This window comes from Coregonus clupeaformis, chromosome 29 (assembly GCF_020615455.1).
Source record: "Coregonus clupeaformis isolate EN_2021a chromosome 29, ASM2061545v1, whole genome shotgun sequence".
Classification (NCBI taxonomy): domain Eukaryota; kingdom Metazoa; phylum Chordata; class Actinopteri; order Salmoniformes; family Salmonidae; genus Coregonus; species Coregonus clupeaformis.
The window spans coordinates 7086993-7110607 of record NC_059220.1 but is presented as its reverse complement, the minus strand read 5'-3'; the positions used below and the strand labels follow the sequence as shown (position 1 = coordinate 7110607).

Genomic DNA, 23615 nt, shown 5'->3' with positions numbered 1-23615 from the left:
GAGAGAGAGGAAGGAGGAGGGGAGAGAGGAAGGAGGAGGGGAGAGAGAGGGAGGAGGGGAGAGAGAGGAAGGAGGAGGGGAGAGAGAGGAAGGAGGAGGGGAGAGAAGGAAGGAGGAGGGGAGAGAGAGGAAGGAGGAGGGGAGAGAGGAAGGAGGGTAGAATATGTGGGGAAAGGCACATTTGTTTGATAGCAGCATCACTTCCTGGTGTCCTGGTGACATCATTTCCTGGTCTGATGAACAGGTGAGAGGTCTGAGGAAGAAGAGTGAACAGAGGAGACGTTCAGACTGTTCTCTTTCTCTCAGTCCTCTGATGTCTGTCAGTATGAAGCTGCTGTGTGTGACTCTGTCTCTCCTCCTCACTGCCAGTAAGAACTGTCCTCTACTTACAGACATGACAGGCTACACCAATCAGCAGTGTTTGTGTTGAAACTGTGACAGGCTACACCAATCAGCAGTGTTTGTGTTGAAACTGATATTCTGTGTTTTCAAAGTCAGTCTGATCATTGTTCCTGCAATCGTTGAGATTACAGCAATTATTAGAATTGTTATCACTTTCAGGTTGATACTTACTTTCAAGTGATACTACTTCATAGTTTTTAAAAATGTTTTATGCCTTTTTTCTTCACAGATGTGTCTGGCGGTGTAACCGTTCAACAGTCTCCTGTCCTGTCAGTCTGTAGAGAAGGAGACGTGTCCGTCACGCTACAGTGTTACCATGACGACAGCAGCTACTACTACATGTTCTGGTACCGACAGAGAGACAACAACAACATGGAGATGCTAACATATTCTATGGGTCAAGACGTGTGGGAAATAGAACCCCCTTTTGTGAAGGATATAAAATACACCATGAGCAGGCCGAAGCTGACCAGCTCCACTCTGGAGATCAAGAACGTGGAGCTTGGGGACGGGGCTGTTTATTACTGTGCTTCCAGTAGAGCACGATGTCTCAGAACAGATACACTTCCCTACAACAACCCCTAGAAGCCACAGGATGAGGGAGGAGGGGGGAAAGGGTAGGAGGGGGGAGAGGGGAGGAAGGGGGGAGGAGGGGGGAGGGAGAAGAGGGAGGAAGGGGGTGGAGGGGGAGAGGGGGGAGAGGGGAGGAAGGGGGGAGAGGGGAGGAAGGGGGAGGAGGGGGGAGAGGGGAGAGGGGAGGAAGGGGGAGGAGGGGGGAGAGGGGAGGAGGGGAGGAAGGGGGTGGAGGGGGGAGAGGGGAAGGAAGAACCCACACCAGAGAGAAGGGGTAGTTCAGCTGGTGTGGGTTCTTCTTCATCTCTAATTTCTTGGTATTTTGTTCTTAGTCCTCCATTTACAACCTTAGGGCTCTATTCAATCCACATCGCAGAAGTTCACATTTTACAGCGTGATTGAAATTTAAAAGCCAAGTTCCCGCTTTATCGGAGACTACATTCACAGTAAACACTGCATATGTCGGCTCAATCTGAAATATACCTTTACATTTTGATTGCGGAATCTGTAACGCTTCAGCGTTATGGATTGAATAGAACCCTAAACCATCTTCCAGTTATTGTTTTTCCCCTCTTTTCTCCGTCAATAGAAGAACTCCATTCCCTAAATGGTCACCAGATGGCGCCGCGATCGATTCGCTAGTTTTCTTGCTAAAAGGGAGTTTGAAATATTAGCATTATCACATAGGCACTTTTTGAAATGACCTCCAAGAAATTCCACCAAGTTGTCAACAGTAACACCCGAACCACAGAGAAGTTGTCAACAGAGACACCCGAACCACAGAGAAGTTGTCAACAGAGACACCCGAACCACAGAGAAGTTGTCAACAGAGACACCCGAACCACAGAGAAGTTGTCAACAGAGACACCCGAACCACAGAGAAGTTGTCAACAGAGACACCCAAACACAAGAGAAGAATTGTCTAACAGAGTACACGCAGAACCACAGAGAAGTTGTCAACAGAGACAGCCCGAACCACAGAGATGTTGTCAACAGAGACACCCGAACCAGGCATAGAAGTTGTCAACAGAGACACCCGAACCACAGAGAAGTTGTCAACAGAGACACTCGAACCACAGAGAAATTCGTTGTGCAACAGAGACACCCGAACCACAGAGAGGTTGTCAACAGAGACACCCGAACCACATAGAAGTTGTCAGGACAGAGACACCCGAACCACAGAGAAGTTGTCAAGCAGAGACACCCGAACCAAGCAGAGAAGTTGTCAACAGAGACACCCCGAGACCACAGAGAAGTTGTCAACAGAGACCCGAACCACAGAGAAGTTGTCAACAGTGACACCCAAACACAACACCTGCCCTGAACTTTAGTCACTGTTACTAGCCGGCCTCCGCCCAGTACCCTGCCCTGAACTTTAGTCACTGTTACTAGCCGGCCTCCGCCCAGTACCCTGCCCTGAACTTTAGTCACTGTTACTAGCCGGCCTCCGCCCAGTACCCTGCCCTGAACTTTAGTCACTGTTACTAGCCGGCCTCCGCCCAGTACCCTGCCCTGAACTTTAGTCACGGTTACTAGCCGGCCTCCGCCCAGTACCCTGCCCTGAACTTTAGTCACGGTTACTAGCCGGCCTCCGCCCAGTACCCTGCCCTGAACTTTAGTCACTGTTACTAGCCGGCCTCCGCCCAGTACCCTGCCCTGAACTTTAGTCACGGTTACTAGCGGCCCCCGCCCAGTACCCTGCCCTGAACTTTAGTCACTGTTACTAGCCGGCCTCCGCCCAGTACCCTGCCCTGAACTTTAGTCACTGTTACTAGCCGGCCTCCGCCCAGTACCCTGCCCTGAACTTTAGTCACTGTTACTAGCTCGGCCTCCGCCCAGTACCCTGCCCTGAACTTTAGTCACTGTTACTAGCCGGCCTCCGCCCAGTACCCTGCCCTGAACTTTAGTCACTGTTACTAGCCGGCCTCCGCCCAGTACCCTGCCCTGAACTTTAGTCACTGTTACTAGCCGGCCTCCGCCCAGTACCCTGCCCTGAACTTTAGTCACTGTTACTAGCCGGCCTCCGCCCAGTACCCTGCTCTGAACTTTAGTCACTGTTACTAGCCGGCCTCCGCCCAGTACCCTGCTCTGAACTTTAGTCACTGTTACTAGCCGGCTACCACCCGGTACTCTATCCTGCAGCTTAGAGACTGTTGTTCAATGTACAGTATGCATCTGTTGGTCACAGATACCTTTTTTTTTTTTACGTAGGGGTGTGGATCAGAAAACCAGTCAGTATCTGGTGTGACCACCATTTGCATCATGCAGTGCAACACATCTCCTTCGCATTGAGTTGATCAGGCTGTTGATTGTGGCTTGTGGAATGTTGTCCCACTCCTCTTCAATGGTTGTGCAAAGTTTCTGGATATTGGTGGGAACTGGAACACTCAGTCAATACACGTCAATCCAGAGAATCATAAACATGCTCAGTGGGTGACATGTCTGGTGAGTATGCAGGCCATGGAAGAACTGGGACATTTTCAGCTTCCAGGAATTGTGTACAGATCCTTGTGACATGGGGCCGTGCATTATCATGCTGAAACATGAGGTGATGGCGGCGGATGAATGGCACAACAATGGGCCTCAGGATCTCGTCACGGTATCTCTGTGCATTCAAATTGCCATCGATAAAATGCAATTGTGTTCGTTGTCCGTAGCTTATGCCTGCCCATACCATAACCCCACCGCCACCATGGGGCACTCTGTTCACAACACTGACATCAGCAAACCTCTCACCCACACAACGCCATATATGCTGTCTGCCATCTGCCCTGTACAGTTGAAACCGGGATTAATCTGTGAAGAGCACACTTCTCCAGCGTGCCAGTGGCCAATGAAGGTGAGCATTTGCCCACTGAAGTCAGTTACGATGCTGAACTGTAGTCAGGTCAAGGCCCTGGTGAGGATGACGAGCACGCAGATGAGCTTCCCTGAGACGGTTTCTGACAGTTTGTGCAGAAATTATTTGGTTGTGCAAACCTACAGTTTCATCAGCTGTCCAGGTGGCTGGTCTCAGACGAACCCGCAGGTGAAGAAGCCAGATGTGGAGGTTCTGGGCTAGCGTGGTTACATGCGGTCTGCGGTTGTGAGGCCGGTTGGACGTACTGCCGAATTCTCTAAAATGACGTTGAAGCGGCTTAATGTAGAGAAATTAACATTCAATTCTCTGGCAACAGCTCTGGTGGGCATTCCTGCAGTCAGCATGCCAATTGCACACATTTTAGAGTAGTATTTTATTGTCCCCAGCACAAGGTGCACCTGTGTAATGATCGTGCTGTTTAATCAGCTTCTTGATATGCCACACCTGTCAGGTGGATGGATTATCTTGGTAAAGGAGAAATGCTCACTAACAGGGATGTAAACACATTTCTGCACAACATTTGAGAGAATTAAGCTTTTTGTGCTATGGAACATTTCTGGGATCTTTTATTTCAGCTCATGAAACATGGGTCCAACACTTTACATGTTGCGTTTGTATTTTGGTTCAGTACATATTAAATGTTAAATTAAACTAAAGTATAAAAACAGGCTTACTCCGCATCCTTGTCATTATTCTATGTATAAAGTCAGGGATTTGCTATCATCCCCAGCTTCCAATTGGCTCATTCATCCCCAGCTTCCAATTGGCTCATTCATCCCCAGCTTCCAATTGGCTCATTCATCCCCAGCTTCCAATTGGCTCATTCATCCCCAGCTTCCAATTGGCTCATTCATCCCCAGCTTCCAATTGGCTCATTCATCCCCAGCTTCCAATTGGCTCATTCATCCCCCCTCCTGTAGCTATTCCCCAGGTCGTTGCTGTAAATAAGAACGTGTTCTCAGTCAAGTTACCTGGTAAAATAAGGGTAAAATATAAATCTAATAAAATACATAACTTGCAGTTGAAAAGGTTTAGAGGAGGGTTAAAACATCTACTTTATTCAGATGCACGGTTGTCTCCAACTACAGCTGGAGGGCAGGATGAGTCCCCACTGTGATGGCTTCATGGAGGGCAGGATGAGACCCTACTGGCTTCATGGAGGGCAGGATGAGTCACCACTGTGATGGCTTCATGGAGGGCAGGATGAGTCCCCACTGTGATGGCTTCATGGAGGGCAGGATGAGATCCCCACTGTGATGGCTTCATGGAGGGCAGGATGAGTCCCCACTGGTGATGTCTTCATGGAGGGCAGGATGAGTCCCCACTGTGATGGCTTCATGGAGGGCAGGATGAGTCCCCACTGTGATGGCTTCATGGAGGGCAGGATGAGACCCTACGTGGCTTCATGGAGGGCAGGATGAGTCCCCACTGTGATGGCTTCATGGAGGGCAGGATGAGACCCCACTGTGATGGCTTCATGGAGGGCAGGATGAGACCCTACTGGCTTCATGGAGGGCAGGATGAGTCCCCACTGTGATGGCTTCATGGAGGGCAGGATGAGTCCCCACTGTGATGGCTTCATGGAGGGCAGGATGAGTCACCACTGTGATGGCTTCATGGAGGGCAGGATGAGTCCCCACTGTGATGGCTTCATGGAGGGCAGGATGAGTCCCCACTGTGATGGCTTCATGGAGGGCAGGATGAGTCCCCACTGTGATGGCTTCATGGAGGGCAGGATGAGTCCCTACTGTGATGGCTTCATGGAGGGCAGGATGAGTCCCCACTGGCTTCATGGAGGGCAGGATGAGTCACCACTGGCTTCATGGAGGGCAGGATGAGTCCCCACTGTGATGGCTTCATGGAGGGCAGGATGAGTCCCCACTGTGATGGCTTCATGGAGGGCAGGATGAGACCCCACTGTGATGGCTTCATGGAGGGCAGGATGAGTCCCCACTGTGATGGCTTCATGGAGGGCAGGATGAGTCCCCACTGTGATGGCTTCATGGAGGGCGGGATGAGTCCCCACTGTGATGGCTTCATGGAGGGCAGGATGAGTCCCCACTGTGATGGCTTCATGGAGGGCAGGATGAGACCCTACTGGCTTCATGGAGGGCAGGATGAGTCCCCACTGTGATGGCTTCATGGAGGGCAGGATGAGACCCCACTGTGATGGCTTCATGGAGGGCAGGATGAGTCCCCACTGTGATGGCTTCATGGAGGGCAGGATGAGTCCCCACTGTGATGGCTTCATGGAGGGCAGGATGAGACCCTACTGGCTTCATGGAGGGCAGGATGAGTCCCCACTGTGATGGCTTCATGGAGGGCAGGATGAGTCCCCACTGTGATGGCTTCATGGAGGGCAGGATGAGTCCCCACTGTGATGGCTTCATGGAGGGCAGGATGAGTCCCCACTGTGATGGCTTCATGGAGGGCAGGATGAGACCCCACTGTGATGGCTTCATGGAGGGCAGGATGAGTCCCCACTGTGATGGCTTCATGGAGGGCAGGATGAGTCCCTACTGGCTTCATGGAGGGCAGGATGAGTCCCCACTGTGATGGCTTCATGGAGGGCAGGATGAGTCCCCACTGTGATGGCTTCATGAAGGGCAGGATGAGTCCCCACTGTGATGGCTTCATGGAGGGCAGGATGAGTCCCCACTGTGATGGCTTCATGGAGGGCAGGATGAGTCCCCACTGTGATGGCTTCATGGAGGGCAGGATGAGTCCCCACTGTGATGGCTTCATGGAGGGCAGGATGAGTCCCTACTGGCTTCATGGAGGGCAGGATGAGTCCCCACTGTGATGGCTTCATGGAGGGCAGGATGAGTCCCTACTGTGGCTTCATGGAGGGCAGGATGAGACCCCACTGTGATGGCTTCATGGAGGGCAGGATGAGTCCCTACTGGCTTCATGGAGGGCAGGATGAGTCCCCACTGTGATGGCTTCATGGAGGGCAGGATGAGTCCCCACTGTGATGGCTTCATGGAGGGCAGGATGAGTCCCCACTGTGATGGCTTCATGGAGGGCAGGATGAGTCCCTACTGGCTTCATGGAGGGCAGGATGAGTCCCCACTGTGATGGCTTCATGGAGGGCAGGATGAGTCCCTACTGGCTTCATGGAGGGCAGGATGAGTCCCCACTGTGATGGCTTCATGGAGGGCAGGATGAGTCCCCACTGTGAAGACCTGGGTGTACCTGCAGGGAAGAAAACACAGACAGAGAGAAAAGTCCGGTGGTAATACGTTCATAAGTCTTACCAGGTACAATGGGTCTCTGTGACCTGGAAATCATCATAGCTCGATGCAAGGTAATGTAAGGTAATCAAAAACATTTAATAACAGAAAGGTGTATTTTCTCTGTCAGTGGTGTAGAGTATTTGTATGAATGATGTATCAATTCAGAATCAAGAAGAGGATACATTAAAATAATTGGATTGAGAAAGGCAACACATTTTGGGTTATCATTCCTGTAGTGTAATGGAGCCAAGCTGTACATTTATTGTCTCAATCCAATTATTTTCATGTATCCTCTTCTTGAGAGGAGAGAGGAGTTGGCTACAAATCATCCTATCTATGCTGAGTACAATAACATAGGGGGGGGGTTAATATGGTTAGCAATACAGAACTTACTCTGCGTCCGATAACCAGGAACACTTGCAGCACCGGTTTCACCAGCATCCCCTAGTGGGAAAAGCATCAGCTGGAATTTGAACACAAAGAGAGAGGTTAAGATAACGATCTACTCTACAAATCCTGCCTTGATATAAATGGGAGATTCAAATGAATGTTGTAGTTTCATACACACGTCTTTAGTTAGCCTCCATCAGGGCTGTCACTGTGTAGAGTTCTGAAAACAGAGGCACAACACAGGACATCCCAAGATCAACATAATTAGAAGAACTGCAGTCTGTCACTATGAACATTGCATCATTCTGTTGTGATTTTGGCAAACAGCGACATTAGAAACAGACAGCTCTCTGAACACACATCGACTAATAGACACTATTTGAAGAAAATAAAAAAAGAGAGTGTCCGAATACTAAATATTATGCAAATGTTTTATAGTCTGTGACATTTTAAAAAAGAGTACTCTGAATTAGTAATCTAACGCGTGATCGCGTTGACTCCTGCCATTCGTTCAGCCTGTCAATTTCAGATCAACAAATGAATTGGGAAATAAATGAAAGTCTCAATCTATTTTAGTTTCACTGTCAGGTTTGATCAACAAATGAATTGGGAAATAAATGAAAGTCTCAATCTATTTTAGTTTCCTTCAAAAAACGAGTTGTTATTTTGACCTTTCCACAAACGGTCTGTATGTGTTGCTTGATATGAACAAGTGTATCAAAGAATAGGTCACGCCTCCACGATTAGTTAGTGGCTACTTCCTGGCCAGTGATCTAGTAAAGCCTAACCTATGGATTGTGCATCCATGAAATGTGGTATCAGCCTGCTCCGTAAACACCCACAGAACACAACTATGTAGACTATTTCATGGGTGCAACATCCACAGGTTAGGCTGCACAGTGAAATATAAGTATGGATGAAATTCTACAGTCTAATACATCCACAGTGCGATTTCAACAGATTTTCTTTGTCAGATTAACTATTTATTGTCGTTTGTTGAATTTACATAACGTTCCGACTTTGTTTAGCATTATCTAGTCCAAATATAGCATGATTCCACTTTTTGTATCCGTGTGTAATTATTTCTAACCAGTTGGCTAACGTAGCAAAGACAGTACGGTTTAGAAACTCTGTAATGTAATGTAGTCTGTGTGTCCATTAGTGATGGGAAGTTCGGCTCTTTTTTACTGACTCGTTCAGTCAAAAGAACAAATCTTTCGACTCATTTTGTTAATTTGAGTCAGTAATTCCCAGAGCACGCAGGACCCCCTACCGGCGAACAATGAATTGAAACCTCTAAAGAGTCGTGATTCAACGAGCCTCTCATTCGCATGTCGTTCACCATAGTGGGGCTTATTGGAGCTGTCATTTGTGACTGAGACTTGTAAACGTGTGCTTTAAACAACGTACATTTGTTGATTGCTAGGCATACAAATACGATTATTTCTTGATACATTTTAAACGAGGTCTAGTTGTGGCTGCAACCGGACTAGATTGTGAACGACTCTTGATGGAATGCATTGCTTGACGATTCATACTAAATTATTCCGCTGCTCTGTCGTTGTTTGTTGAGCAGAGGCTGTGTATGTTTTGGTTCTACAAAGCTGTGTCCATCATAACATTCAATAATCAATGATCAGTTCTAAACATGTATTCTTCTTCTCTATGCGCATGATCTATTTTCCTGCACACATGAGACATAATGTTGGTGGTCAGAGCACTCTCTGGAGCCGCTGAGCTGGAGGAGTGAATATTAATCCTACTGTAGGACTCCTTGTGGCTAACACTAGCAAGTCAAATGAACAACAAAAATTAACGAGTCACTCAGGTAAACAAATTATGACTCTCAAGTCAGTAAAAATAGTTGTTGAAAAAATAATGAATCGTTTGCAAATTGCAAATCACTAGTGCCCATGAGCTCCCAAGTTAACTGTGTCTTTTGGCGTCCATGATTAGCTAGTTAGCTGTGTCTTTTGGCGTCCATGATTAGCTAGTTAGCTGTGTCTTTTGGCGTCCATGATTAGCTAGTTAGCTGTGTCTTTTGGCGTCCATGATTAGCTAGTTAGCTGTGTCTTTTGGCGTCCATGATTAGCTAGTTAGCTGTGTCTTTTGGCGTCCATGATTAGCTAGTTAGCTAGTTGCTACTGCATGACCAGTGTGAGACAGCATGCTAGCTGTATAATAATATAATAGTTATAGTGCACAGTAATAATGTTTGGTGGCAGGACGTGCTATTATCAGACCTTCCGGGAAAACCCCCTGGAAATTAATTAAAAAAAAAAAAACGTTTTAAGTGAAATATTAGCTTTTGTCTGAAGCCGAGAAAGACCGGAAATTCAACATCTATTTACATGAAAAGGGCGTTTACATTATTATAATAAATTATTATCCAGGTACATTACCAAGTATATTAAACCAGCTTTAAGAGTATGTGTTAGGCTGTTTGATAGAAGGTTTGAATCCTAATCAACCCATCCAATGTGAGTGCATCTGTTGTTGAAGTACAGTAGATCAATAAAGCTACAGTACTCTAGCAGATGTCGAGCTGCGTAACGTATTGCTGAACAGCTTTGTTAGTGCATAAGTCCAATTAGATTTTGAATGTCCCTTCTTTTTCATCTTCAGACAAAAACTAATATTTCCCTTAAAACGTTGTTTTTTGTATGAATAGATATTACAATCAGTGGGTGTTTCTCTGACTGTCTGACTGGCATGCAGATTTCCCTAGTAGAGTGGCTTGCGAAGTATTCACCCCCTCTTGGCATTTGTCCTATTTTGTTGCCTTACAACCTGGAATTTAAATAGATTTTTTGGGGGTTTTGTATAATTTCATTTACACAACATGCCTACCACTTTGAAGATGCAAAATATTTTTTATTGTGAAACAAACAAAAAATAAGACAAAAAAACTGAAAACTTGAGCGTGCATAACTATTCACCTCCAAGACATTTAAATGTTTCCCCTTAATCCACTCGAGTGTTGCTTTAGCAGTATGCTTAGGGTCATTGTCCTGCTGGAAGGTGAACCTCTGTCCCAGTCTCAAATCTCTGGAATACTGAAACAGGTTTCCCTCAAGAATTTCTTTGTATTTAGTGCCATCCATCATTCCTTCAATTCTGACCAGTTTCCCAGTCCCTGACAATTAAAAACATGGTGTTCTCGGGGTGATGAGAGGTGTTGGGTTTGCGCCAGACATAGCGTTTTCCTTGATGGCCAAAAAGCTCATTTTTTGTCTCATCTGACCATAGTACCTTCTTCCATATGTTTGGGGAGTCTCCCACATGCCTTTTGGCGAACACCAAACGTGTTTTCTTTTTTTTTCTTTAAGCAATGGCTTTTTTCTGGCCACTCTTCCGTAAAGCCCAGCTCAGTGGAGTGTACGGCTTAAAGTGGTCCTATGGACAGATACTCCAATCTCCGCTGTGGAGCTTTGCAGCTTCTTCAGGGTTATCTTTGGTCTCTTTGTTGCCTCTCTGATTAATGCCCTCCTTGCCTGGTTCGTGAGTTTTGGTGGGTGGCCCTCTCTTGGCAGGTTTGTTATGGTGCCATATTCTTTCCATTTTTTAATAATGGATTTAATGGTGCTCCGTGGAATGTTCAAAGTTTCTGATATTTTTTTATAACCCAACCCTGATCTGTACTTCTCCACAACTTTGTCCCTGACCTGTTTGGAGAGCTCCTTGGTCTTCATGGTGCCGCTTGCTTGGTGGTACCCCTTGCTTAGTGGTGTTGCAGACTCTGGGGCCTTTCAGAACAGGGGTATACTGAGATCATGTGACAGATCATGTGACACTTAGATTGCACACAGGTGGACTTTATTTAACTAATTATGTGACTTCTGAAGGTAATTGGTTGCACCAGATCTTATTTAGGGGCTACATAGCAAAGGGGGTGAATACATATGCACACACCACTTTTCCGTTATTTATTTTTTAGAGTTTATTTGAAACAAGTTTTTTTTTTTTTTTCACTTCACCAATTTGGACTATTTTGTGTATGTCCATTACATGAAATCCAAATAAAAATCCATTTAAATTAAAGGTTGTAATGCAACAAAATAGGAAAAACGCCAAGGGGGATGAATACTTTTGCAAGGCACTGTATACAGTGGTGTAAAGTACTTAAGTAAAAATACTTTAAAGTACTACTTAAGTAGTTTTTGGGGTATCTGTACTTTACTTTACTATTTATATTTTTTCACAACTTTTACTTTTACTTCACTACATTCCTAAAGAAAATAATGTACTTTTACTCCATTTATTTTCCTTGACACCCAAAAGTACTCATTACATTTTGAATGCTTAAACAGGACAGGAAAATTACCTAATTCACACACTTATCAAGAGAACATCCCTGGTCATCCCTACTGCCTCTGATCTGGCGGACTCACTTAACACACATGCTTAGTTTGTAACTAGATAAAATACCAAATAAAATGGTGCCGTCTGGTTTGCTTAATATAAGGAATTTGAAATGATTTATACTTTTAATTTTGATACTTTAGTATATTTAAACCAAATACTTTTAGGCTTTTACTCAAGTAGTATTTTATTGGGTGACTTTTACTTGAGTCAATTTCTATTAAGGTATCTTTACTTTTACTCAAGTATGACAATTGGGTACTGGTGGCATAGAGTCTTACCATTGTTATCAAATGAGGCTCTTTGATTAAAAAGGGAGCCATTTCTCAGAGACGATCATACACTGACCTCTGGAGGGTAACTGTGGGATTCCACTAATTCCACTCATTCACGCCAGAAGTCTAAACTATCCCATTCAACAAAATTCCATTGGCTTGAGATATAAAACAAAAGGAACACATTTAAGATGACCCCTAAATACATATACCTTTTACACAAACCATGCCACAATATAATGATACTGTCACTAAAGCAGATATGATGAAATGCAATTACAATCAAGTTAGAAGGTACTGCAAGTTTTAGACTGGAGCTTGTCAGCCCTGCTTTATGACAGACAGTTACTGTCACATGATGCAGCATGGCAGAGGGAGAGGAGAGGGAGAGGAGAGGAAGAGGGGAGGGAGAGGGGAGGGAGAGGGGAAGGAGAGGAGAGGGAGAGGGGAGGGAGAGGGGAAGGAGAGGAGAGGGAGAGGAGAGGGAGAGGGGAGGGAGAGGGGAGGGAGAGGAGAGGGAGAGGGGAGGGAGAGGGAGAGGAGAGGGAGAGGGGAGGGAGAGGGGAGGGAGAGGAGAGGGAGAGGAGAGGGAGAGGGGAGGGAGAGGGGAGGGAGAGGGGGAGGGAGAGGGGAGGAGAGGAGAGGGAGAGGGAGGGAGAGGAGAGGGAGGGAGGGAGAGGGAGGGAGAGGGAGGGAGAGGGGAAGGAGAGGGGGAGGGAGAGGAGAGGGCGAGGGAGGGAGAGGGGAAGGAGAGGGGAGGGAGAGGGGAAGGAGAGGGGAGGGAGAGGGGAGGGAGAGGGAGGAGAGGGAGGGGAGAGGGAGAGGGGAGAGGGAGAGGGAGAGGGGGAGGGGAGGGGAGGGAGGAGGGAGGGAGAGGGGAAGGGTGGGGAAAAACTAATTTTCCTCCTCCTCCTCCTTCCCTCCTCTTCCTCCTCCTCTCCTCCTCCTCCTTCTCCTTCCCTCCTCTCCTCCTCCTTCCCTCCTCCTCCTTCCCCCTCCTCCTCCTTCCCTCCTCCTCCTCCTCCTCCTCCCCTCGTCCTCCTCTTCCTCCTCCTCCTCCCTCCTCCTCCTCCTCTTCCTCCTCCTCTCCTCCTCCTCCCTCCTCCTCCTCCCTCCTCCTCCTCCTTCCCTCCCTCTCCTCCTCATTCCCTCCTCCTCCTTCCCTCCTCTCCTCCTCTTCCTCCTCCTCTTCATCTTCCTCCTCTCCTCCTCCTCCTCCTCCTCCTCTCCCCCTCCTCCTCTTCCTCCTCCTCTCCTCATCCTCTCCTCCCTGCTGCTTTTCTTAGTACTGCTGACAGAAATAGAAGCTGTCAGTTTGGAAGAGGATCCAACTCCGGTAACAACAGTGAAATGTCATGATATTAATTCTAAACACTACATTTGGATATTGTCTTTTTACGTTGTCTTTTTTATTGATGTTTTTCATTACATCAATCAATTTAAAAAAGTCAATATCCAAATGTAAACGTTTCTTATTAATATCATGAATTTGATGTTCTATTTATAGGGTTGGAACAGGATCCAACTCCAGTAACCCCCCATGCCAACGCACCTGCTGCTACAGACAGATACTGAGAGAGACAGAGATGGTGAGAGAGATACAGAGAGAGAACAGGGGAGGGGAAATAAAGAACAGAATGAGTGTTTTTGTGTGACGCTTTAACACTGTGGGGACAGGGAGCCACGATGATATATTTACATAGAGACGCCGTACAAAAACCTCCTACCGTTCACTTCAATACAGGAGATGGCTGGGGCCCATTCATACACTATTACAGACTGTTGAGGAGTCTGGAGAGATGCTTCTGAACAACTCGATAATACTGAAGGATAAAACAGGATTTCAACCAATCTTCAGGATTATAAAATATACTTTATTGGGAGAATTTTCCTGGACAAGACAACAAACTTATGAAGTCAGATTTAGTTAGATAAGAGAGTTTGTTTTTGATTCCTGTTTGACCATAAAATCTCCTCAAATGCATTACTGAACTCAGTAGTTGTTTTTAGAGTATCTCTGAGTATCTCTGTTCATATTCCCTTGAGGGTGAACGACAAAGAGATCTGAGGTAGTTTTGGAAGAGGAGGCAAACGATGTGACTCTGGAAGTGAGGCCTACTTTGGGAATGGAACCAAACTCACTGTTTTAGGTAAGTTCACTTCAGATGAATTACATTGATATAGATCTGGAAACCCTGAAGATGTTTCATTGCCAATAATAGTATAATGGAGTATCCATGATACAGCTGAACTAAATGGTTGATGTGAAAACACTGTGACTTCAAATCAACCAGCCTACTTTGGCAACGGAACCAAACTCACTGTTTTAGGTAAATACTTTCTACTCTATTTACTTACTGTACTTGACGATGTTATGTTTATGGCTCTAACGGTTCATTTGAACAATTGACTAGTACTAAAAAAAACGAGTATTGCTAAAGTATTTTAGATGCCAAAATGCATAGACAAGTTCAGTAGCTAGTGGTCGGGATAATTACTGCTCAGTATGTCTTCACTGTGACAACTATGATCCTGCGTTCTTCGGAGCTGGAACCAAACTGACTGTTCTGGGTAAGATAATATTGACCTTGATATAACTAATGGGTCTCTATTTGTGGTCTAGTGGTACGGCGATGTGAGGAGTTAGTTGATTGTGGATACAGTACATTGGATTAGGTGCATACTAGTGTTTACTCCACTCAATGCTTTTTGATGTTAAGCCTGTGCACTGTGCCAACTATGAGGCATATTTTGGACCAGGCACCAAATTAACAGTTGTCGGTAAGTAATCCATATACTATGTTTGGCGTATGGACGGTCAATGTGAGCGAGACAACATACTTGTGAGAAGAGATGGGATATCATAGTATTACAGTATGTTTGAGTCATCCGTGTCGGTCTTATATAAACGGGTTAAAACATGGTGTTGAATGGTATGACGTCTTGAACAATAGAGTTATCAGAGGCCGTGTATGATTGGGATTCAAAGTAGAAGAGGAAAGGTTTTGCTAGACTATAGCCATATCAGAGCAGTGTTCTGTGCTGTGCTAAAGGTTTTGCTAGACTATAGCTATATCAGAGCAGTGTTCTGTGCTGTGCTAATGGTTTTGCTAGACTATAGCTATATCAGAGCAGTGTTCTGTGCTGTGCTAAAGGTTTTGCTAGACTATAGCCATATCAGAGCAGTGTTCTGTGCTGTGCTAATGGTGCCGGCCAGGCTCACTTCAGCGGAGGAACCAGGTTAACTGTTCTAGGTGAGAAACTACACCAACATAATACAATGTTCGCACCTGATTGTGATAAATACTCCATGTGATTTGTGCACCTTCACATCGTATGGCTAGAATCTGTAGGTTACAGTGTGTGGTTGATGATATTCATGGATTGGAATGTGACCCAAGGATCGGTAGAGGTGGAGAGCACTTGAATTTCATTAGTAAAATAGTCACAATAATGTATCTGGTTATAAACTATGTCAGATTTACCGTCCAGCTGAACGTCTCTGAGAGTTACTGTGAAGAGTATTTGAATAACTTTAACAGAGTAACAAAGTTGGAGTCAATCCAAAGTCAGAGAGAGTAAAGTAGAGCCTTTATGAGACAGCTTTGTGTCTCTGTGCTCATACTCGGAGGCATACTTCGGAGACGGCACCAAACTCACCGTTTTAGGTAAGAAAATGAAGTATAAGCTGCTGTGGACTCTCTCTCTCTCTGACAAATGTACATGAGGGAATAACTAAGACCAAAAAAGTAACATTTGGCAATATAGAAAATATCTCATTTGACTACAAATCTAAATAGTCTTAAAGTAAGAGAGTATACTTGAATGGATCACTGTAAAGCATTAGTTATGTTCCCCATCATCATGGTATCAAACTGTCTGGCTCCGTGCCCAGACGCAGTCTACCGTCAGAATAATACTTGTTATCAGCTCTGGAAGGAGCTAGAGGAGGAGAGGGACCTTGGCAGTGGAACTAGACACCGTCTGGGGTATTTAGGTCAAAACAATGATCATTTCATCTCTACATAATCATGTCATAACATTTCATAGAATAAATCCAACAACCGAAGACAGCAGGTTAGGGTGTAAAGGCTACGGATCAACTCTGCTGGAGTAGTGAGGAGGGGTTTTCTCTGTAGCTGTGTATCAGTGTGAACAACTACCCGGCATACTTCGGCAACGGCACCAAACTCACAGTTCTGGGTGAGAAAACTGATTCTGTCATCTGTTATCTATGTCCTCATGGGTTTCTCTGTTACTGAAAGAGACGTTGTCTTTATTTTAAATTTCTGTGTGTGAACCAGAGGGAGAGAAAATCTATTTTGGGGGTTATAAAATAATGTTCCAATTACTCAGGCGTTGGTTTGTATGAATCTATATTGTGCTGTTGTATCAGTTTGAATGGAACTGCATAATAAGTCAGAACAGGCAAAGTGATAGACCTGCGGCAGGTATTATCCAGTGTCTGTAATGTCGAGTATGGTTTCTCTCTGTGGTACACGGATAAGGCAGAGTTTGGTCCAGGTACCAGACTCACTGTTCTAGGTAAGCGATTCAGCTTTTCAACTTTCTAAAAAATATTGTAAATACATCATCATGAAATGATTTTTAAAATAAAGGGGTGTATTGTATTGCGTTCCAGGCATAGTTGAGCATGAAAATATTCAGGGGGAAAACATTTAAGCTGTACAAAGAGCTAATGATAACGTGAATTGGGCCTATGCTTTGTCGACATAGACATAATTAGAAATGCAGTATTACTTCCTTTGCTACAAGCCAAACTACTGCAAATACAGCACTGGGTAGCTGGGATCCTCTGGGTTTTCTGTCTGTGAGTATGTGGTGTGCTCTGGTGGTTATGCTGCCTACTTTGGAGAGGGAACGAAGCTAACAGTTCTGGGTAAGAATACTGTAATACTGTAGTAATACTGTAAGAATACTGTAAGAATACTGTAGTAATACTGTAGTAATACTGTAGTAATACTGTTATAATACTGTACGAATGCTGTAAGAATACTGTAAGAATACTGTAATAATAATGTAAGAATACTATACGAATACTGTTATACTACTGTACGAATAATACTGTAATAATATTGTACAACTACTGTAAGAATACTGTAAGAATACTGTCATAATAATGTAATAATACTGTAAAAATACCGTAAGAACACTATATGAATACTGTTATACTACTGTACGAATACTACTGTAATAATGCTGTTACAATACTGTAAGAATACCGTAAGAATACTGTAAGAATACTGTAAGAATACTGTAAGAATACTGTTATAATAATGTACGAAAAATACTGTAATACTACTGTTATAATACTGTTATAATAATCTAAGAATAATACTGTAAGAATACTGTAGTAAAAATATTACTGTAAGAATACTGTAAAAAATACTATAAGAATAATACTCTAAGAATAATTATGTGAGAATACTGTAATAATACTGTGAGAATAATACTGTGAGAATAATATTGTAATAATAACTGTAATAATGCTGTATTAATACTGTAACAATAATGCTGTAATAATAATAATAATACTGTTATAATAATACTGTAACAATGCTGTAATAGTATAGTTGAGCGGATCTCTGTGTGTGTGTGTGTGTGTGTGTGTGTGTGTGTGTGTGTGTGTGTGTGTGTGTGTGTGTGTGTGTGTGTGTGTGTGTGTGTGTGTGTGTGTGTGTGTGTGTGTGCTATTCTTCCCCAGGACCACGATCTGCTCAACATCTTTTAGGAGTCTGAATTCTGGCTGTAAATTCATTTGTTCTGATTCCGACTGGGATTCTGACCCTCCCATAAGCTTTCCATTAGCATGGGTTAGGGTGTATTTCTTGGCCAGTTAGTTCACCCAAATTACAATGACATTGGTTTCCTTGGCCTGTAGGCCAGTCTATGGACAAGGTATGACAACAACATGCTTTGGTTTGGTTTCCCTTGCACTGTTGGCACATGGTAGCGTTTCGGCATTTGTGGCACAAGTCTCATTGAAGTCATTTGAACGATATTGGCATTTGTCGCGCATCAGTATGAAAAATGTATGCACTCACTAACTGTAAGTCGCTCTGGATAAGAGCGTCTGCTAAATGACTAAAATGTACAAATGTAATAACACTGTAATAATAATGCTGTAACAATGCTGTAATAATACTGTAATAATGCTGTATTAATAATGCTGTAATAATAATGCTGTAATAATAATACTGTAATAATAATACTGTAACAATAATGCTGTAATAATAATAATAATACTGTAATAATACTGTAATAATGCTGTAATAATAATGCTGTAATAATAATACATTGTCAAGTACAGTACCCATTATATAGGGGTGGTACAGTTCAGTAACAAAGTGGTTCCTTCCAAGCTGCTGTCCTTCACATTCTGTTTCTATGTGTTTAACTGTCTCATCATACATTTAGTGATTAACTGTCTCATCATACATTTAGTGATTAACTGTCTCATCATACATTTAGTGATTAACTGTCTCATCATACATTTAGTGATTAACTGTCTCATCAAACATTTTCTGATTAACTCTCTCATCATACATTTTCTGATTAACTGTCTCATTGATGAATTTTCTGATTAACTGTATTTTAAAGCACACAGGTTCAAGTATGATTCTGACAACAAACAGAGCCATTGATTGAGTGTTAAAATATTCAACTGTTTCCTCCCTGCAGACCCAGCTATCAATGGCACAGTGAATGGCACAGTGAAAGTCCTTCCACCCTCCACTGAGGAGTGTGAGGCTAGAAACAAGAAGAAGAAGAAGACTCTGGTGTGTGTGGCCACCGACTTCTACCCCGACCATGTCACTGTCTTCTGGCAAGTCAACGATCACAACAGAACTGAAGGCGCCGGGACCGACAACAAGGCCTTGCAGAATGACAATAAATTATACAGTATCACCAGCAGATTGAGAGTCCCAGCCAACGAATGGCACAACCCTGCCAACAGATTCACCTGCAATGTCATCTTTTACAATGAGAAGGGCTATGAATGTGTGGATGACACCATTAGTGGAGATCTCCAAGGTAATAAAACATCAACACTGTCTTTGTTTATGAGAAGAAAGAGATCTGACTGAACTAGTACACTCGTTTTTAGGCTCTAATGCGTTTCCCCCATGTCTAAGTGGTACTGCGGTGTATCATCTCATCTGAAACTCTCCTTCTTTGTTTCTTTCAGGTCAAAGTGGTGAAGGGATGACTAGAGGTAAATGTGCCCATTTTATACTAAAGTTCTTATCCTCTGGTCCTCTGTAGCTCAGCTGGTAGAGCATGGTGCTTGTTTAACGCCAGGGTAGTGGGTTCGATCCCCGGGACCACCCATACACAAAACATTTATGCACGCATGACTGTAAGTCGCTTTGGATAAAAGCATCTGCTAAATGGCATATTATTATTATTATTATTATTTTATCCTTCATGCCTAAATACATGACATACTGTACTGTGTTCCTGGTCCTGGGTTAGGGTTAGACCTAGTGTGTCCATCAGTGTGTTCCTGGTCCTGGGTTAGGGTTAGACCTAGTGTGTCCATCAGTGTGTTCCTGGTCCTGGGTTAGGGTTAGACCCAGTGTGTACATCAGTGTGTTCCTGGTCCTGGGTTAGGGTTAGACCTAGTGTGTACATCAGTGTGTTCCTGGTCCTGGGTTAGGGTTAGACCTAGTGTGTCCATCAGTGTGTTCCTGGTCCTGGGTTAGGGTTAGACCTAGTGTGTCCATCAGTGTGTTCCTGGTCCTGGGTTAGGGGTTAGACCTAGTGTGTACATCAGTGTGTTCCTGGTCCTGGGTTAGGGTTAGACCTAGTGTGTACATCAGTGTGTTCCTGGTCCTGGGTTAGGGTTAGACCTAGTGTGTCCATCAGTGTGTTCCTGGTCCTGGGTTAGGGTTAGACCTAGTGTGTCCATCAGTGTGTTCCTGGTCCTGGGTTAGGGTTAGACCTAGTGTGTACATCAGTGTGTTCCTGGTCCTGGGTTAGGGTTAGACCTAGTGTGTCCATCAGTGTGTTCCTGGTCCTGGGTTAGGGGTTAGACCTAGTGTGTACATCAGTGTGTTCCTGGTCCTGGGTTAGGGTTAGACCTAGTGTGTACATCAGTGTGTTCCTGGTCCTGGGTTAGGGTTAGACCTAGTGTGTCCATCAGTGTGTTCCTGGTCCTGGGTTAGGGTTAGACCTAGTGTGTACATCAGTGTGTTCCTGGTCCTGGGTTAGGGTTAGACCTAGTGTGTACATCAGTGTGTTCCTGGTCCTGGGTTAGGGTTAGACCTAGTGTGTACATCAGTGTGTTCCTGGTCCTGGGTTAGGGTTAGACCTAGTGTGTACATCAGTGTGTTCCTGGTCCTTCCACTAATTACCTCATCATCAAGCCTGATTAGTGGAATCCGGTGTGTTAGTGCTAGGGCAAAAACAACAATCTGCTTCCCTTTGGGTCCCCAGGACCAGGACTAAGAAACACTGCTTCCCTTTGGGTCCCCAGGACCAGGACTAAGAAACACTGGCCTAGATCATTGGTTGTACTGCATGTTTCTTAATGGATGACCTGCTAACAGTATCACCTGATACCATCTTAATCAAGGTCATTTGAATGTATCCTTTTCCTTGCAGAGTACTATGTGAAGAGCACTCTGACTGCCAAACTGGCCTACAGCGTCTTCATCGCTAAGAGTACCTTCTATGGACTGGTCGTCATGGTTCTGATTTGGAGGTTTAAGGTGAGTTCACTGCAACTATGATAAAAGGGACATCCGCACACCCCTCTCTCTCTCTTCTTCAATCTATGCCTTGTGCTTAGATGAGACCCAGATCACAGTTTGTACCGTCTTGCCAACTCCTATGGTCAGGGTGACAGTGACTGCACAAACAGATCCCACTGGGCACACCACGTGGATGATTGGGAAATATTTGGTTGAGACGTTGATCAATGAGATTGCAAATTTATATTCACCTGCTCAAAAAGACAGCCAAAAGTTAGTTGAATTTCCAATGTGTTATCCCCATGCCTTCAATCCAAATAAAAGCACGACCAAGTTCCAATGGAAAAACAATGTCTGATTTTTGGTTTTAGCCCAAATGTCTATCACTGCTATTTCAACCATTTTTAAAAGCACAACAAAGTTCCAAATGGGAATACAATGTCAGATATTTAATAATTTATAGAACAGATTAATGTGTTATCACTGTGCTTCATCTAACAGCAGAACCAAATGACCTGGATTGCAGTTGAGATTACATGAAAGTACATGGTACAAGTGATCAATGCCGTTCGAGATTGAAAGATTATTTGTAAGAGCCTGTATTACAAAAGTAATATTGAAATGTGTTTGGTTGACAACGCAATCAAATATCAACATTTTAAAGGAGACGTATCTTCTGCTCTGATAGTACCATCTGAGCCACTGGTTTAATCTGGCTTTAGATGTTTGGTTGAGATGGAGACGTGAATCCAACGTATCAATTATTCATTTGTAGACAAACTGGAATTAAATCCAGACTAACGCAGTGGCACAGATGGTGGCACAATATCACTAAATATCATTACATTTGAAATCCACCCGAGCTTGAAGCCCAGGCCTGTTGTAATGTCATTTCTTTGTTGAATTGAAACAATAGCTGTTGACGACTTTGCGAATGTTACACAGGCCTAAATAGTATCATTGATCACATATGAGTGGGAAAGTTAAACCTACCCTTTGGAATGACTCTCTTTAGTTTTTAAGTGGAGATCTCTCAACAGTCATTCTCACGATAACACGTTGGTAATAGTCAGTGACAAATATCATATCATAGCTCTTTGTCTGTGTTTCCCATACAGACACCATACTGTCATTATCCTGTATCTCTGTGTTTCCCATACAGACACCATACTGTCATTATCCTGTATCTCTGTGTTTCCCATACAGACACCATACTGTCATTATCCTGTATCTCTGTGTTTCCCATACAGACACCATACTGTCATTATCCTGTATCTCTGTGTTTCCCATACAGACACCATACTGTCATTATCCTGTATCTCTGTGTTTCCCATACAGGGCTCCTCAGAGAAACAGATTTAACGGAAGACCAGTGGGTGTTGATTCTACCATGTGATCAAGGACGGACTGGCCATATGGCAAGTCTGGAAAATGCCAGATGGGCTGGTCCATCTTTATTCCAGTGGGCCTGTCTAAATTGGCTTTTTTTTTAGCAAATGAATCATTATTTGGCTAGTACAGGTGGCCTTAAGGAAAAACATGGGCCGGTGTGTTAGAAATGCCCGGGCTGATTTCTGGTCCCAGTTCGTCCCTGCATGTAACTGCAATGTCCATTGTGCTTATTGCCTCCATAACCTCTCTAGTACCCCGTCTATGTGCTTATTGCCTCCATAACCTCTCTAGTACCCCGTCTATGTGAAGACCTGCTATTTAGACTCTCCTATAAACATGAACTTGTAATTTAATGTATATTTGAGTAAATTCAGCCAAAACAGTCTTTCCATTAACTCACAAAACCAATGTTTGGTTGTCATTTGTTTTTCCAGTAATTACAGTGTAGTTTGTAATAAATATATTTTGTTTTCCAATTTCTAAATGTTCATTTATGAATCATAAACTGTATATCATTAGGGACAGATCGAAATTTACTGGGAGGGGGGGGGGGGGTGGTCCTTAGCAGCAGCTAATGGGGTTCCACAATAAATACAATTACAAACTCAAGGAGGTATAAAAAAACATTTCCCCACCCTCCCCTTGTAGTGTAAAATAAATTGAACACCCTTCATAGAATTAACTCAAAATAATGTTTACGACCACAAATAACAATAACTATAGCGACCCTGCGTTTATAAACGTGGATATCGACCCCCTTCAGCATGCTTTTGTGGCACAGTTGATGCCACGCAGGGCTACGGTCCAGAAGGTTGAGTGTTCACCGACCACCCTAGACGAGCTCACTTGCCCTGCCTGTTTCATTACATTACGATCAGAGCCGGCTGCAGACAATGATCAGCTAGGGGGAAATCTGATTTCAACATTTTGATGCCATATTTATTTAAAATATATGCAAAACAAATTCCACCAACAAGGTTTTCACAACCAATGACTTCGGGCACTTCAATATCATGGTTTGTGTTTTCAACACCACAATAAATAGACTGTGTCAATCTGGACAAACAGGAAATACATTCCTCCCTACCTTGTAGGTTTACCCAGTATCGAAGGCTTGGCTTGACAATCTCCTAGTGTCATTCAACTTTTTGGTGTTTTGTAACAGATGTCTCTTTTCATTAATCATTTGGCCACTGCACAGTTTGGATTGATTGATTTTATTTGTTTAAAAAAATACATATATACACAAAGATTGAGCAATAAAGTCAGGGACTTATTTCCATTATGGTCCCTATTTTTTTTACATAAATACATAAACAATTACAGAGATACAGACACATTACAGAGATACAGACACATTACAGAGATACAGACACATTACAGAGATAGAGACACATTACAGAGATAG

General features: G+C 44.0%; 1 protein-coding gene across 1 annotated transcript; it reads left to right on the top strand.

The window, feature by feature from the left end:
- Positions 1–313: 313 nt before the first annotated feature.
- LOC121544535 (M1-specific T cell receptor beta chain) lies at positions 314–22683 on the top strand. Its single transcript, XM_041854478.2, has 7 exons — positions 314–368; positions 632–947; positions 14379–14428; positions 18801–19154; positions 19309–19335; positions 20727–20833; positions 22154–22683. The coding sequence occupies exons 1-7, from the start codon at positions 314–316 to the stop codon at positions 22175–22177; spliced, it is 933 nt and encodes a 310-aa protein (XP_041710412.2). The 3' UTR covers positions 22178–22683.
- The last annotated feature ends 932 nt before the right edge of the window (positions 22684–23615 follow it).